We start from the raw sequence: 17,347 nt of genomic DNA on the forward strand, positions 1-17,347 counted from the left end.
GGTCTGTATAGTCAAGGCTATGGTCTTTTCAGTAGTCATCTAAGGATGTAAGCCTGGACAATAAAGAAGTAAGACCATTGAAGAATTGATGTTTTGAACTGTGGTGCTGGAGAAGACTCTTGGGAGTCCCTTGGAAAGCAAAGTGATCAAACCAGTCAATTTTTTTTAATTTAATTTAAAAATTTTTAAATCAATTACTTAATTTATTTTACTTTACAATATTGTACTGGTTTTGCCATACATTGACTTGAATCTGCTGTGAGTGTACATGTGCTCCCCATCCTGAACCCCCCTCCCACCTCCCTCCCCATTCCATCCCTCTGGGTCATCCCAGTACACCAGCCCCGAGCATCCTGTATCATGCATTAAACCTGGACTGGCGATTCATTTAACATATGATATTTTATACGTTTCAGTGAAATTCTCCCAAACCATCCCACCCTCGTCCTCTCCCAGAGTCCAAAAGACTGTTCTATACATATGTGTCTCTTTTGCTGTCTCGCATACAGGATTATCGTTACCTTCTTTCTAAATTCCATATATATGTGTTAGTATACTGTACTGGTGTTTTTCTTTATGGCTTACTTCACTCTGTATAATAGGCTCCAGTTTCATCCACCTCATTAGAACTGATTCAAATGTATTCTTTTGAATGGCTGAGTAATACTCCATTGTGTATATGTACCACTGCTTTCTTATCCATTTATTGGCTGATGGACATCTAGGTTGCTTCCATGTCCTAGCTATTATAAACAGTGCTGCGACGAACATTGGGGTGCACGTGTCTCTTTCGATTCTGGTTTCCTTGGTGTGTATGCCCAGCAGTGGGATTGCTGGGTCATATGGAGCTCTATTTCCAGGTTTTTAAGGAATCTCCACACTGTTGTCCATAGTGGCTGTACTAGTTTGCATTCCAACAGTGTAAGAGGGTGCCTTTTCTCCACTCCCTCTACAGCATTTATTGCTTGTAGACTTTTGGATCACAGCCATTCTGACTGGCGTGAAATGGTACCTCATTGTGGTTTTGGTTTGCATTTCTCTGATAATGAGTGATGTTGAGCATCTTTTCATGTGTTTGTTAGCCATCTGTATGTCTTCTTTGGAGAAATGTCTGTTTAGTTCTTTGGCCCATTTTTTGATTGGTTCATTTATTTTTCTGGAATTGAGCTGCAGGAGTTGCTTGTGTATTTTTGAGGTAAATTCTTTGTCAGTTGCTTCATTTGCTATTATTTTCTCCCATTATGAAGGCTATCTTTTCACCTTGCTTATAGTTTCCTTTGTTGTGCAGAAGCTTTTAATTTTAATTAGGTCCCATTTGTTTATTTTTGCTTTTATTTCCAATATTCTGAGAGGTTGGTCATTGAGGATCCTGCTGTGGTTTATGTCGGAGAGTGTTTTGCCTATGTTTTCCTCTAGTATTTTAATAATTTCTGATATTACATTTAGATCTTTAATCCATTTTGAGTTTATTTTTGTGTATGGTGTTAGAAAGTGTTCTAGTTTCATTCTTTTACAAGTGGTTGATCAGTTTTCCCAGCGTCACTTGTTAAAGAGATTGTTGTTTCTCCATTGTATATTCTTGCCTCCTTTGTCAAAGATAAGGTGTCCATAGGTGTGTGGATTTATCTCTGGGCTTTCTATTTTGTTCCATTGATCTATATTTCTGTCTTTGTGCCAGTACCATACTGTCTTGATTACAAGTCAACCTTAAATGAAATCAACCCTGAATACTCTTTGGAAGGACTGATGCTGAAAATGAAACTCCAGTACTTGGGCACCTGATAGGAACAGCTGACTCACTGGAAAAGATCCTGATGCTGGGAAAAACTGAAGGCAGAAGGAGAAGAGCAAGACAGGATGAGATGGTTGGATGGCATCATTGATTCAATGGACAAGAAGTTGAGCAAACTCTGGGAGATGATGTAGGACAGGGAAGCCTGGTGTGCTTCAGTCCATGGGGATGCAGAGTTGGACATGTCTTACTGATTGAAGAACAATCTGTACTCATTGATGGGGCTTCCCAGGTGGCTCAGTGGAAAAGAATCCACCTGCCAATGCAGGAGATGTGGGTTTGACCCTGGGATGGGAGGATTCCCTGGAGAAGGAAATGGCAACCCACTTCAGTATTCTTGCCTGGGAAATCCCATGGACAGAGGAACCTGATGGGCTACATTCCATAGGGTTTCAAAAGAGTCAGACATTACTCAATGAGTAAACAACAACAAGAACTCATGGATATTTTAAAGTTTATATATTATGATAACTTACAGTAATTTTCTATTTTGTTTCAAGTGATACAAAGAGATTAGTGGGTGTTTGCAGGACATTTACTGTAGATGTAATCCTCTGGCTTATATCTTGAATAGGTCACATTTTGAGAAAGAAATAATTTGTTATATACGTAAACAAAACAAAACTGTGCAGTAACAATATACACTTCTTTATATATATATATATATATATATATATATATATATATATACACACACATACACTTCTAATGAATATGTTAGCAATCTTTAGAAATAGAGAGTGAAGAAGATGAAGCATGTATGTATGGAGACCATCTGTCCTAGGTTGCCTGTAATGAAAATGTTTTTTAGAACATAATCCAGAAAAATCTTGGGAAACCATATTGGTTGTTTACCCTATATGTAGGGTTTGACCTGTTTCCTCTCTTACTTATTTTAAGTTTGACTTCTGAAGCTCATTCTCCTTGTCATATATCTTCAATTAGAGGAATTTTGTAGAAAAAAAATGTTGAAGCAGATGATTTAATCCAAGGCAACTGGGGAATTGGGTCATAGCTCCTTGATTATGCTGTTAGTGAAGTAAGCATCCCATATGGAACAGAAAACCCAAATTCTCCAGCAATCTGAATATCACACGTTCCCTTCATGCTTTCTTCCACAATGGTTCCATGAAGAGTTACTTGTAAAAAACACGAATTTTTTTTTTTCCATGACGGAGGTGACAGTTCAGAATTTTCCTCATTGTCTAGGATACCAGATCATCTGGTTTACTGACTGATTCAAGCATCCTGAGAAGAAAAGTGTGAAAAATAATATTTTTTTAGAAAGTGCTAGACTTTTACACCAAAAACTAAAAAAGATAGTCAAAAGAAGTCAAAGAAGACCCAAAGAATTAAATAAACTTTCTATGACCATGGGTCAGGAGGCAATATAGTTAATATGGCAGCATTCCCCCAAGTTGATCTATAGACTCAACATAGTCCTTATCAACATCTCAGCTAACTTTTTTTCAGAAATTGACAAGCACTTCTTACAATTTACATGGGACTTCACCCTTATGGCAGAAACGGAAGATGAACTAAAAAGCCTCTTGATGAAAGTGAAAGAGGAGAGTGAAAGAGTTGGCTTAAAGTTCAACATTCAGAAAACTAAGATCATGGCATCTGGTCCCACGACTTCATGGGAAATAGATGGGGAAACAGTGGAAACAGTGTCAGACTTTATTTTTTGGGGCTCCAAAATCACTGCAGATGGTGATTGCAGTCATGAAATTAAAAGACGCTTACTCCTTGGAAGAAAAGTTATGACCAACCTAGATAGCATATTAAAAAGCAGAAATATTACTTTGCCAACAAAGGTCTGTCTAGTTAAGGCTATGGTTTTTCCAGTAGTCATTTATGGATATGAGAGTTGGACTGTGAAGAAAGCTGAGCACCGAAGAATTGATGCTTTTTAACTGTAGTGTTGGAGAAGACTCTTGAGAGTGCCTTGGACTGCAAGGAAATCCAACCAGTCCATTCTAAAGGAGATCAGTCCTGGGTGTTCTTTTGAAGGAATGATGCTAAAGCTGAAACTCCAGTACTTTGGCCACTTCATGAAAAGAGTTGACTCATTGGAAAAGACTCTGATGCTGGGAGAGATTTGGGGCAGGAGGAGAAGGGGATGACAGAGGATGAGATGGCTGGATGGCATCACCGACTGAATGGTATGAGTTTGAGTGAGCTCCAGGAGTTGGTGATGGACGGGGAGGCCTGGCGTGCTGGCGATTCATGGGATCGCGAAGAGTCGGACACGACTGAGTGACTGAACTGAACTGAACTGATGCGGTCCCAAATTGTTAAAAAATCCTGAGAAAAACTTATTGATAGAGTCAAAGTGAAATTTACTACAAAATACTTGAATCAAGATATACGAATGAAAGAGCTTAGAGTACAGACATGAACACTTATATTTAGGGTAACTTATTTTGACAAGGTTTTCAGTAAAGTTCACTGGGGGAAAGAATAACCTTTTAAAAAAATGATGCTGGGACAACTGCAAATCCACATGCTAAAGAATGTGGACCTCACAAAAAAAGTATAAAATTTGTATCATTAAAATGTTAATTATACATCAGTGTCTCTTTTGCTGTATAGAACAGTCTTATGGACTCTGTGGGAGAGGGAGAGAGTAGGAAGATCTGGGAGAATGGCACTGAAACATGTAAAATATCATGTATGAAACGAGATGCCAGTCCAGGTTCGATGCACGATACTGGATGCTTGGGGCTAGTGCACTGGGACGACCCAGAGGGATGCTATGGGGAGGAAGGAGGGAGGAGGGTTCAGGATGGGGAACACATGTCTACCTGTGGTGGATTCATTTTGATATTTGGCAAAACTAATACAATTATGTAAAGTTTAAAAATAAAATAAAATTAATTTAAAAAAGAGAAATGAACGCATATGACTATACAAAATTAAAAAAAAATGTTAATTATAAATTGATATACCTATGGAAGTGAAAGTGTTAGTTGCTCAGTCATGTCCAATTCTTTGTGATTCCATCGTTTGTAGGTCGTCAGGCTTCACTGTCCATGGTATTCCCCAGGCAAGAATTCTGGAGTTGGTTGCCATTTCCTCCTCTGGGGGATCTTCCTGACCCAGGGATTGAACCTGGGTCTCCTGCACCACAGGTAGATTGCTTACCACTAGCGCCACCTGGGAAACAATTACTATATGTAAAACTATATTATTATAAGCAATCAGTTCAGTTCAGGTCAGTCACTCAGTTGTGTCCGACTCTTTGCAACCCCATGAATTGCAGCACGCCAGGATTCCCTGTCCATCACCACTCCCAGAGTTCACTCAAACTCACATCCATTGAGTCGGTGATGCCATCCAGCCATCTCATCCTCTATTGTTCCCTTCTCCTCCTGCCCCCCATCCCTTGCAGCATCAGAGTCTTTCCCAATGAGTCAACTCTTCTCATGAGGTAGCCAAAGTACTGGAGTTTCAGCTTTAGCATCATTCCTTCCAAAGAACACTCAGGACTGATCTCCTTCAGAATGGACTGGTTGGATCTCCTTGCAGTCCAAGGGACTCTCAAGAGTCTTCTCCAACACCACAGTTAAAAAGCATCAATTCTTTGGTGCTCAGCTTTCTTCACAGTCCAATTCTCACATCCATATATGACTACTGGAAAAACCATAGCCTTGACTAGACGGACCTCTGTTGGCAGAGTAATGTCTCTGCTTTTGAATATGCTATCTAGGTTGAATATGCTATCTGTAACCAATACCTAATACAATTAATATACATTATATATATATATATATATATATATATATATACACACAATTAATATAGACAATACCTATATGCAATTACTAAAAGTTCTGAAGTCTTGGAAGAAACATGCATGCAAATTTTTGTGACCTTGTTGCAAGCCATTGTTTTAAGATAAGACTGCCAAAGTGCAAGTGAACAAAAAAATGGATAAACTGGATTTCTTCAAAAATTAAAACTTCTGGGGAATGGTCCCAAGATGCCGGAGGAATAGGATAGGGAGACCACTTTCTCCCCCACAAATTCATCTAAAGATCATTTGAATGCTGAGTAACTTCCACAAAACAACCTCTGAATGCTGGGGTAGGACACCATGCACCCAGAAATGCAGCCCATTCTCTTTGAAAGGAGGTAGGACAAAATATAAAAGACAAAAAGAGACAAAAGAGTTAGGGACAGAGACCCATCATGGGGAGGGAGTTGTGAAGGAGAAGAAGTTTCCAAAACAGTAGGAAACCCCCTCAAAGGCAGGTCTGTGGGGAGATTTGAAATCTCAGAGGGCAACATAACTGGGAGGGGGGAAAAAACCCCACAGATTAGGCGCCTAACCACAGCTGCCAGCAGAGAAGTAGCCTAGAAGCTCAGATCTACCACCCCTGCTGTGTACAGGCCACCCTGCTGGAGGCAGAGAGGCAGGCATGTGACAGCCAGAGCTAGAAGGCAAGGGGCTGCTCCAATCTCGGCCCCAGAGACCAGCATCCTCCACCAAACTGTGAGCAGGCTCCCAGTTGCTAACCACGTCTTCCTGGGATCCTGGATGGTTGACATCTGCCAGGAAGGTCACAGCCTGACATCAGCTCCCCAGAGGAGACACACAGCACACATGAGACAGTGCTCTCATGCTCTAGGAAACCAAGCCAGGACTGGGAGGTGATTAAGACGCACTGCACATCTGGGGCAGTGCACTTGCCAAGCACCTGGTTGTCTGAGCTGCTCGGACCTGGGAAGGGCACAAAACACATGCCCAATCAAGTCTGTGCCCTTGTGGAGTACCCCAGAACCTGAACCTGAGCGGTTTAGACCTGGGAAGTGCACGAAATGCAGGGCCCACTTTGGACAGTGCCTTCCAGAGCATCCTGGAGCCTGAGCAGTGTAGACCAGGAAAGCACATGCTGCTGTGACCTGGGACAAACCCAGTGTGGTCCATACACTGTGAGCACTCCCCACACATGCCAGCGATATTTATTTGCAGTGTTCCTCCCCTCCCCACAACACAACTGAACAAGTGAGCCTAAATAAGTGACTGCCTTCACCCCCTTGTGTCAGGGCAGCAATTAGACACCAAAGAGACCTGCAAACAGAGGAAGCCAAAATGAACAAAGAAGAGGGAACCACTGGAAGTAACAGGTGCAACAGATTAAAACCTTATAGTTAACATTGACTAAGCATTGGAGGGGGCCTGTAGACCTGGAGAACAAGTACAAGCTGGAACAAGGAACTTTTTGAAACTGAACTGACTCCACACTGCTTTCAACAGCTCCAGAGAAATTCCTAGATATAGTTTTGCTATCATCACTTTTTAATTTTTTAAAAATTTATGTTCCTTATTACTCCTTTAATTTTCATTTTTACAACCTACTGTTACCTTGCAAAAAAGACCCTATTTTTAAAGCATATTTCATAAATATATATTTTATAAATTTTGTGATTGATTTTGCTTTGTATTTTTAAAATTGTATTTTTGAGAGTTTAACCTCTACTCTAGATTTTTAATTTTTGCTTTTTGGTATTTGTTATCAATTTTGTACCTTTAAGAACCTAACCTTCAATATCCATTTTCACTTAGGGATGTTGATTACTGGCTTGATTGCTCTCTCCCCTTTGGACTCTCCCTTTTATCTCCAGGTCACCTCTATCTCCTCCTTCCCCCTTCTCTTTTCTACTTTGTGAATATCTCTGGATGTTCTGGGCCGTGGAGAACACTTAGGGAACTGATTACTTGCTAGATTGGTCTCTCCTCTTTTGACTCCCCCCTCTTCTCCTCCTGGTCACCTCTATCTTCCTCATCCCTCTTCTCTTCTCTATGTAACTCTGAACCTTTCTGGGTGTTTCAGACGGTGGAGAGCACATATGGAATTGATTACTGGCTAGATTGCTCCTTCCCCTTTTGACTCTCCCTGTTCTCCTGGTCACCATGCTAATTCTCCAGCAAAGCAGGAAAAAAGCCTTGAGAATTAAAAGACAAGCTGTTCAAAGCCATACCAATCCCACTGACACCCCAACTCTCTACTGGACACTTCACTGCACTCCAGAGAGAAGAGACCCAGCTCCACCCACCAGGACACAGATGCAAGCTCCCCTAACCAGGAAACCTTGACAAGCCACTAGTCCACAGGGCAGGCTCCACAATAAAGAGGAACCATAAATTTCCATCATACAGAATGGACACCCCAAACAGAGCAATCTAAACAAAATGAAAAGGCAGAGAAATATTCAGCAGGTAAAGGAACATGATAAATGCCCAACAGATCAAACAAAAGAGAAGGAGATAGGGAGTCTACCTGAAAAAGAATTCAGAATAATGATAGTAAAGATGATCCAAAAGCTTGAAAACAAAATGGAGTTACAGATAAATAAATTAGAGACAAGGATTGAGAAGATGCAAAAAATGTTTAACAAGGATCTAGAAGAGATAAAGAAGAGTCAATAAATTATGAACAATGCAATAACTGAGATCAAAAGCACTCTGGAGGGAACCAACAGTAGAATAACTGAGGCAGAAGATAGCATAAGTGAGGTGGAAGATAGAATAGTGGAAATAAATGAAGCAAAGAAGGAAAAATTTAAAAAAGAATTAAAATAAGTGAGGACAACCTCAGAGACCTCCATCCCTACATTCAAATCATAGGAGTCCCAGAAGAAGAAGACAAAAAGAAAAGGCATGAGAAAATACTTGAGGAGAGAATAGTTGAAAACTTCCCTAAAATGAGGAAGGAAATAGCCATCCAAGTTCAAGAAACCCAGAGAATCCCAAACAGAATAAACCCAAGGTAAAACACCCCAAGACACATACTAATCAAACTAACGAAGAGCAAATATTAAAAGTAGCAAGGGAAAAACAACCAAAAACACACAAGGGGATCCCCATAAGGATAACAGCTGATCCTTCAATAGAAACTCTTCAGGTCAGGAGGGAATGGCAGGACATACTTAAGGTGATGAAAGAGAAAAACCAACAACCCAGATTACTATACCCAACAAGGATCACATTAAAATATGAAGGAGAAATTAAAAGCTTTACAGAGAAGCAAAAGCTGAGAGAATTCAGTACCACCAAACCAGCTCTTGAGTAAGTGCTAAATGATCTTCTTTAGACAGGAAACACAGAAAACGTGTATAAACTTGAACCCCAAACAACAAAGTAATTGGTAAGAGGGTCATACTTATCAATAATTACTTTAAATGCAAATGGGTTGAATGCTGAAACCAAAAGGCAAAGACTTGATACAAAAACAAGCCCCCTATATATGCTGTCTACAAGAGACCCACCTCAAAACAAGGGACACAAACAGATTGAAAATGAAGGGCTGGAAATAAATATTTCATGCAAATAGAGACCAAAAGAAAGCAGGAGTAGCAATACTCATATCAGATAAAATAGACTTTGAAATAAAGGCCATGAAAAGAGACAAAGAAGGACTCTACATAATGATCAAAGGATCAAACAAAGAAGAAGATATAACAATTATAAACATATATGCACCCAACCTAAGAGCACCTCAATACGTAAAACAAATGCTAACAAGCATGAAAGGGGAAATTAACAGTAACACAATAAGAGTAGGAGACTTTAATACCCCACTCACACCTATGGATAGATAAACTAAGCAGAAAATTAGCAAGGAAACAAAAACTTTAAATGATACAATGGACCAGTTAGACCTGATTGATATCTTTGGATGCTTGGGGCTAGTGCACTGGGACGACCCAGAGGGATGGTATGGGGAGGGAGGAGGGAGGAGGGTTCAGGATGGGGAACACATGTATACCTGTGGCGGATTCATTTTGATATTTGGCAAAACTAATACAATTATGTAAAGTTTAAAAATAAAAAAAAAAAAATACAAAAAATACAAAAAAAAAAAAGACATTTCACCCCAAAACAATGAATTTCACCTTTTTCCCAAGTGCACACAGAACATTCTCCAGGATTAATCACATTCTGGGCATAGGTCTAACCTTAATAAATTCAAAGAAAATTGAAACCATTTCAAACCTCTTTTTTGATCATAATGTGGTAAGAGTAGATATCAACTCAAAGAAAGGCAATGACAAAGAATGCTCAAACTACCGCACAATTGCACTCATCTCACATGCTAGTAAAGTAATGCTCAAATTTCTCCAAGCCAGGATCAGCAATACGTGAACCATGAACTTCCAGATGTTCAAGCTGAATTTAAAAAAGGCAGAGGAACCAGAGATCAAATCGCCAACATCCGCTGGATCATGGGAAAAGCAAGAGAGTTCCAGAAAAACATCTATTTCTGCTTTATTGACTATGCCAAAGCCTTTGACTGTGTGGATCATAATAAACTGGAAAATTCTAAAAGAGATGGGAATACAAGACCACCTGACCTGCTTCTTGAGAAACCTATATGCAGGTCAGGAAGAAACAGTTAAAACAGTTAGAACATGGAACAACAGACTGGTTCTAAATAGGAAAAGGAGTATGTCAAGACTGTATATTGTCACCCTGCTTATTTAACTTATATGCAGAGTACATCATGAGAAATGCTGGACTGGAAGAAGCACAAGCTGGAATCAAGATTGCCAGGAGAAATATCGATAACCTCAGATATGCAGATGACACCAGCCTTATGGCAGAAAGTGAAGAGGAACTAAAAAGCCTCTTGAGGAAAGTGAATGAGAAGACTGAAAAGGTTGGTGTAAAGCTCAACATTCAGAAAACTAAGATCATGGCACCTGGTCCCATCATTTCATGGCAAGTAGATGCGGAAACAGTGGCAACAGTGTAGGACTTTATTATTATCTTTTTTTTTTTTTTTTTGGCTCCAGGATCACTGCAAATGGTGATTGCAGCCATGAAATTAAAAGATGCTTACTCCTTGGAAGGAAAGTTATGACCAACCTAGATAGCATATTCAAAAGCAGAGACATTATTTTGCCAACAAAGGTCCGTCTAGTCAAGGCTATGGTTTTTCCAGTAGTCATGTATGGATGTGAGATTTGGACTGTGAAGAAAGCTGAGCACCGAAGAATTGATGCTTTTGAACTGTGGTGTTGGAGAAGACTCTCGAGAGTCCCTTGGACTGCAAGGAGATCCAACCAGTCTATTCTAAAGGAGATCAGTCCTGGATGTTCTTTGGAAGGAATGAAGCTAAAGCTGAAACTCCAGTACTTTGGCCACCTCAAGAGAAGAGTTGACTCTTTGGCAAAGACTCTGATGCTGGGAGGGATTTGGGGCAGGAGGAGAAGGGGACGACAGAGGATGAGATGGCTGGATGGCATCACCAACTCAATGGATGTGAGTTTGAGTGAACTCTGGGAGTTGGTGATGGAGAGGGAGGCCTGGTGTGCTGCAGTTCATGGAGTCACAGAGTCGGACTCGACTGAGTGACTGAACTGAATTCAACTGAATAGGGAAAAAAACTATTAACAATACAAACATAAGGAGATTAAACAACACAGTTCTGAGTAACCAACAAATCATGGAATAAATCAAAAAGGATATAAAAATATGCACAGAAACAAATGAAAATGGAAACACGACAACCCAAAACCTATGGGATTCAGTAAAAGCAGCGCTAAGGGCAAGGTTCATATCATTACAAGCTTACTTCAAGAAACAAGAGAAAAATCAGATAAATAACCTAACTTTACATGTAAAGCAACTAGAAAAAGAAGAAATGAAGAACCCCAGGGTTAGTAGAAGGAAATAAATCATAAAAATTAGGGCAGAAATCAATGAAAAAGAAATAAAGGTGACTATGGGGCGGAAACGAGAGGAGTTACCTGGAGCCATGGCTGCGCGGGTGCAGGAGGGCCTAGAGGAGCTATCCCACATTGAAGGGCAGGAAGGGTGGCGGTGAGGAGATACACGTCGTCCAAGGTAAGGAGCAATGGCTGTGCTTTGCTGGAGCAGCCATGAAGAGATACCCCACACCCAAGGTAAGAGAAACCCAAGTAAGATGGTAGGTGTTGCAAGAGGGCATCAGAGGGCAAACACACTGAAACCATACTCACAGAAAACTAGTCAATCTAATCACACTAGGACCACAGCCTTGTCTAACTCAATGAAACTAAGCCATGCCCATGGGGCAAACCAAGACAGGTGGATCATGGTGGAGAGATCTGACAGAATGTGGTCCACTGGAGAAGGGAATGACAAACCACTTCAGTATTCTTGCCTTGAGAACCCCATGAACAGTATGGAAAGGCAAAATGATAGGATACTGAAAGAGGAATTCCCCAGGTCAGTAGGTGCCCAATATGCTACTGGAGATCAGTGGAGAAATAACTCCAGAAAGAAGGAAGGGATGGAGCCAAAGCAAAAAGAATACCCAGCTGTGGATGTGACTGGTGATAGAAGCAAGGTCCGATGTTGTAAAGAGCAATATTTGCATAGGAACCTGGAATGTCAGGTCCATGAATCAAGGCAAATTGGAAGTGGTCAAACAAGAGATAGCAACAGTGAATGTCGGCATTCTAGGAATCAGTCAACTGAAATGGACTGGAATGGGTGAATTTAACTCAGATGACCATTATGTCTACTACTGCAGGCAGTAATCCCTCAGAAGAAATGGAGTGGCCATCATGGTCAACAAAAGAGTCCGAAATGCAGTACTTGGATGCAATCTCAAAAATGACAGAATGATCTCTGTTTGTTTCCAAGGCAAACCATTCAATATCACAGTAATACAAGTCGATGCCCCAACCAGTAATGCTGAAGAAGCTGAAGTTGAACGATTCAATGAAGACCTACAAGACCTTTTAGAACTAACACCCAAAAAAGATGTCCTTTTCATTATAGGGGACTGGAATGTAAAAGTAGGAAGTCAAGAAACACCTCGAGTAACAGACAAATTTGGCCTTGGAATACGGAATGAAGCAGGGCAAAGACTAATAGAGTTTTGCCAAGAAAATGCACTGGTCATAACAAACACCCTCTTCCAACAATACAAGAGAAGACTCTATACATGGACATCACCAGATTGTCAACACCGAAATCAGATTGATTATATTCTTTGCAGCCAAAGAAGGAGAAGCTCTATACAGTTAGCAAAAACAAGACCAGGAGCTGACTGTGACTCAGAACATGAACTCCTTATTTCCAAATTCAGACTTAAATTGAAGAAAGTTGAGAAAACCAGTAGACCATTCAGGTATGACCTAAATCAAATCCCTTATGATTATACAATGGAAGTGAGAAATAGGTTTAAGGGCCTAGATCTGATAGATAGAGTGCCTGATGAACTATGGAATGAGGTTCGTGACATTGTACAGGAGACAGGGATCAAGACCATTCCCATAGAAAAGAAATGCAAAAAAGCAAAATGGCTGTCTGGTGAGACCTTACAAATAGCTGTGAAAAGAAGAGAAGCAAAAAGCAAAGGAGAAAAAGGAAGATATAAACATCTGAATGCAGAGTTCCAAAGAATAGCAAAAAGACATAAGAAAGCCTTCTTCAGCGATCAATGCAAAGCAATAGAGGAAAACAACAGAATGGGAAAGACTAGGGATCTCTTCTAGAAAATGATAGATACCAAAGGAACATTTCATGCAAAGATGAGCTTGATAAAGGACAGAAATGGTATGAACCTAAAAGAAGCAGACAATATTAAGAAGAGATGGCAAGAATACACAGAAGAACTGTACAAAAAAGATCTTCATAACTCAGGTAATCACGATGGTGTGATCACTGACCGAGAGCCAGACATCCTGGAATGTGAAATCAAGTGGGCATTAGAAAGCATCACTACGAACAAAGCTAGTGGAGGTGATGGAATTCCAGTTGAGCTATTCTGAATCCTGAAAGATGATGCTGTGAAAGTGCTGCACTCAATATGCCAGCAAATTTGGAAAACTCAGCAGTGGCCACAGGCCTGGAAAAGGTCAGTTTTTATTCCAATCCCAAAGAAAGGCAATGCCAAAGAATGCTCAAACTACCGCACAGTTGTATTCATCTCACACGCTAGTAAAGTAATGCTCAAAATTTTCCAAGCCAGGCTTCAGCAATATGTGAACCGTGAACTTGCTGATGTTCAAGCTGGTTTTAGAAAAGGCTGAGGAACCACAGATCAAATTGCCAACATCTGCTGGATCATAGAAAAAGCAAGAGAGTTTCAGGAAAACATCTATTTCTGCTTTATTGACTATTCCAAAGCCTTTGACTGTGTGGATCACAATAAACTGTGTAAAAGTCTTCAAGAGATGGGAATACCAGACCACCTGATCTGCCTCTTGAGAAATTTGTATGCAGGTCAGGAAGCAACAGTTAGAACTGGACATGGAACAACAGACTGGTTCCAAATAGGAAAAGGAGTTCGTCAAGGCTGTATATTGTCACCCTGTTTATTTAGCTTATATGCAGAGTACATCATGAGAAACGCTGGACTGGAAGAAGCACAAGCTGGAGTCAAGATTGCGGGGAGAAATATCAATAACCTCAGATATGCAGATGACACCAGCCTTATGGCAGAAAGTGAAGAGGAACTAAAAAGCCTCTTGATGAAAGTGAAAATGGAGAGTGAAAAAGTTGGCGTAAAGCTCAACATTCAGAAAATGAAGATCATGGCATCCGGTCCCACCACTTCATGGGAAATAGATGAGGAAACAGTGGAAACAGTGTCAGACTTTATATTTCTGGGCTCCACTACAGATGGTGACTGCAGCCATGAAATTAAAAGACACTTACTCCTTGAAAGGAAAGTTATGACCAACCTAGATAGCATATTCAAAAGCAGAGACATTACTTTGCCAACAAAGGTTCGTCTAGTCAAGGCTATGGTTTTTCCTTTGGTCATGTATGGATGTGAGAGTTGGACTGTGAAGAAGGCTGAGCACTGACGAATTGATGCCTTTGCACTGTGGTGTTGGAGAAGACTCTTGAGAGTCCCTTGGACTGCAAGGAGATCCAACCGGTCCATTCTGAAGGAGATCAGCCCTGGGATTACTTTGGAAGGAATGATGCTAAAGCTGAAACTCCTGTACTTGGGCCACCTCATGCGAAGTGTTGACTCATTGGCAAAGACTCTGATGCTGGGAAGGTTTGGGGGCAGGAGAAGAAGGGGATGACACAGGATGAGATGGCTGGATGGCATCACTGACTCAATGGACATGAGTCTGAGTGAACTCCGGTAGTTGGTGAGGGACAGGGAGGCCTGGCGTGCTGCGATTCATAGGTTCGCAAAGAGTCGGACATGACTGAGCGACTGATCTGATCTGATCTGATCTGATAGCAGTAATCTACAAAACTAAAAGTTGGTTCTTTCAGAAGATAAGTAAGATAGACCAACAATTAGCCAGACTCATCAAGAAAAAAAAGGAGAAGAATCAAATAAACAAAATAGAAATGAAAATGGAGAAATCACAGCAGACAATGCAGAAATACAAAGGATCATAAAAGACTACTATCAGCAATTATATGCCAATAAAATGAACAACGTGGAAGAAGTGGACAAATTCTTAGAAAAGTACGACTTTCCAAAACTGGACCAGGAAGAAATAGAAAATCTTAACAGAGCTATCACAAGCATGGGATCAAAACTCTAATAAAAATTCTTCTAACAAATAAAAGCCCAGGATCAGGTGGCTTCACAGCTGAATTCTACCAAAAATTTAGAGAAGAGCTAGCGCCTATCCTACTCAAACTCTTCTAGAAAATTTCAGAGGAAGGTAAACTCCCAAACTCTTTCTATTGCACCATCATCACCCTAATACCAAAACCAGAAAAGATGCCATAAAAAAGAAAACTTTAGGCCAATATCACTGATGAACATAGATGCAAAAATCCTCAACAGAATTCTAGCAAACAGAATCCTGCAACATATTAAAAAGATCACACATCATGACCAAGTGGGCTTTATCCCAGGAATGCAAGGATTCTTCAATATTCACAAATCAATCAATGTGATACACCATATTAACAAATTGAAGGATAAAAACCATATAATTATCTCAATAGATACAAAGAAAGCCTTTAACAAAATTCAACATCCATTTATGATAAAATCCTTCCAGAAAGCAGGCACAGAAAGAACATACCTCAACATAATAAAAGCCATATATGATAAACGCACAGCAAACATTATCCTCAATGGCAAAAAATCAAAGGGTTTCCCCTAAAGTCAGAAACAAGACAAGGGTGACCACTCTCATCACTACTATTCAACATATTTTTGGAAGTTTTAGCCACAGTAATCAGAGCAAAAAAAGAAATAAAAAGAATCTAGATTGGAAAAGAAGAAGTAAAACTCTCACTATTTGCAGATGACATGATCTTTTACATAGAAAACCATAAAGACTCCACCAGAAAATTACTAGAGCTAATCAATGATTATAGAAAAGTTGCAGGACATAGAATTAATACACAGAAATCCCTTGCATTCCTGTACACTAACCATGAAAATACAGAAGGAGAAATTAAGGAAACAATTCCATTCACCATTGTGATGAAAAGAATAAAACACTTCGGAATAAATCTACCTAAAGAAACAAAAGACCTATACATAGAGAACTATAAAACACTGATAACAAAATCAAAGATGAGACTAATAGATGGAGAAATATACTGTGTTCATGTATCAGAAGAATCAACATAGTGAAAATGAGGGTACTACACAAAGCAGTCTATAGATTCAATGCAATCCCTATCAAGCTATCAACGGTATTTTTCACAGAACTAGAACAAATAATTTCACAGTTTGTATGGAAATACAAAGTCCTCGAATAGCCAGAGTAATCTTGAAAAAGAAGAATGGAACTGGAGGAATCAACCTTCCTGACTTCAGACTATACTACAAAGCTGGCACAAAAACTGAAATATAGATTAATGGAACAAATAGAAAGCCTATAGATAAGTCCATGCATCTATGGACACCTCATCTTTGACAAATGAATAAAAAATATACAATGGAGAAAATACAATTTCTTTAAGAAGTGGTGCTGGGAAAACTAGTCATCCACCTGTAAAAGAATGAAACTAGAACATTTTCTAACACCATACAAAAAAATAAACTCAAAATGGATTAAAGACCTAAATGTAAGATCAGAAAGTTTAAAACTCCTAGAGGAAAACATAGGCAAAACACTCTCTGACGTAAATCACAGCAAGATCCTCTATGACCCACTTCCCAGAGTAATGGAAATAAAAGCAAAAATAAATGGGACCTAATTAAACTTAAAAGCTTTTACACAACGAAGGAAACTATAAGGAAGGTGAAAAGACAGCCTTCAGAATGGGAGAAAATAATAGCAAACAAAGCAACTGACAAAGAATTTATCTCAGAAATATGCAAGCAGCTCATGCAGCTCAATTCCAAAAAGTAAACAACCAAATCAAAAAATGGGCCAAAAAACTAAAAGGACATTTATCCAAAGAAGACAGACAGATGGCTAACAAACACATGAAAAAATGCTCAACATCACTCATTATCAGAGAAATGCAAATCAAAACCACAATGAGGTACCATTTCACGCCAGTCAGAATGGCTGCTATCAAAAAGTCTACAAACAGTAAATGCTGAAGAGGGTGTGGAGAAAAGGGAACCCTGTTACACTGTTGGTGGGAATACAAACTAGTACAGCCAC

General features: G+C 39.8%; 1 protein-coding gene and 1 long non-coding RNA gene across 2 annotated transcripts in view; both read right to left on the reverse strand.

Moving 5' to 3' along the window:
* Window positions 1-2,229: 2,229 nt before the first annotated feature.
* On the reverse strand, window positions 2,230-4,785 carry LOC113896654. The gene is made up of 2 exons (XR_003512067.1): window positions 4,744-4,785; window positions 2,230-3,040 (listed from the first exon to the last, which is right to left on the reverse strand). It is a non-coding gene; the product is annotated as an uncharacterized LOC113896654 (long non-coding RNA).
* Window positions 4,786-4,909: 124 nt separating this feature from the next.
* The window catches only part of LOC113896427 (adhesion G protein-coupled receptor E2-like), a gene marked incomplete at its 3' end in the record, with an annotated part of 62,716 nt that continues 50,278 nt past the window's right edge, over window positions 4,910-17,347 (reverse strand). The window contains exon 19 of the mRNA XM_027548617.1: window positions 4,910-4,951. Coding sequence (XP_027404418.1) covers window positions 4,910-4,951 — 42 coding nt within the window. The remainder of the gene's footprint in view (window positions 4,952-17,347) is intronic.

This window comes from Bos indicus x Bos taurus, chromosome 7 (genome assembly GCF_003369695.1).
Source record: "Bos indicus x Bos taurus breed Angus x Brahman F1 hybrid chromosome 7, Bos_hybrid_MaternalHap_v2.0, whole genome shotgun sequence".
NCBI classification, from domain to species: Eukaryota; Metazoa; Chordata; class Mammalia; order Artiodactyla; family Bovidae; genus Bos; species Bos indicus x Bos taurus.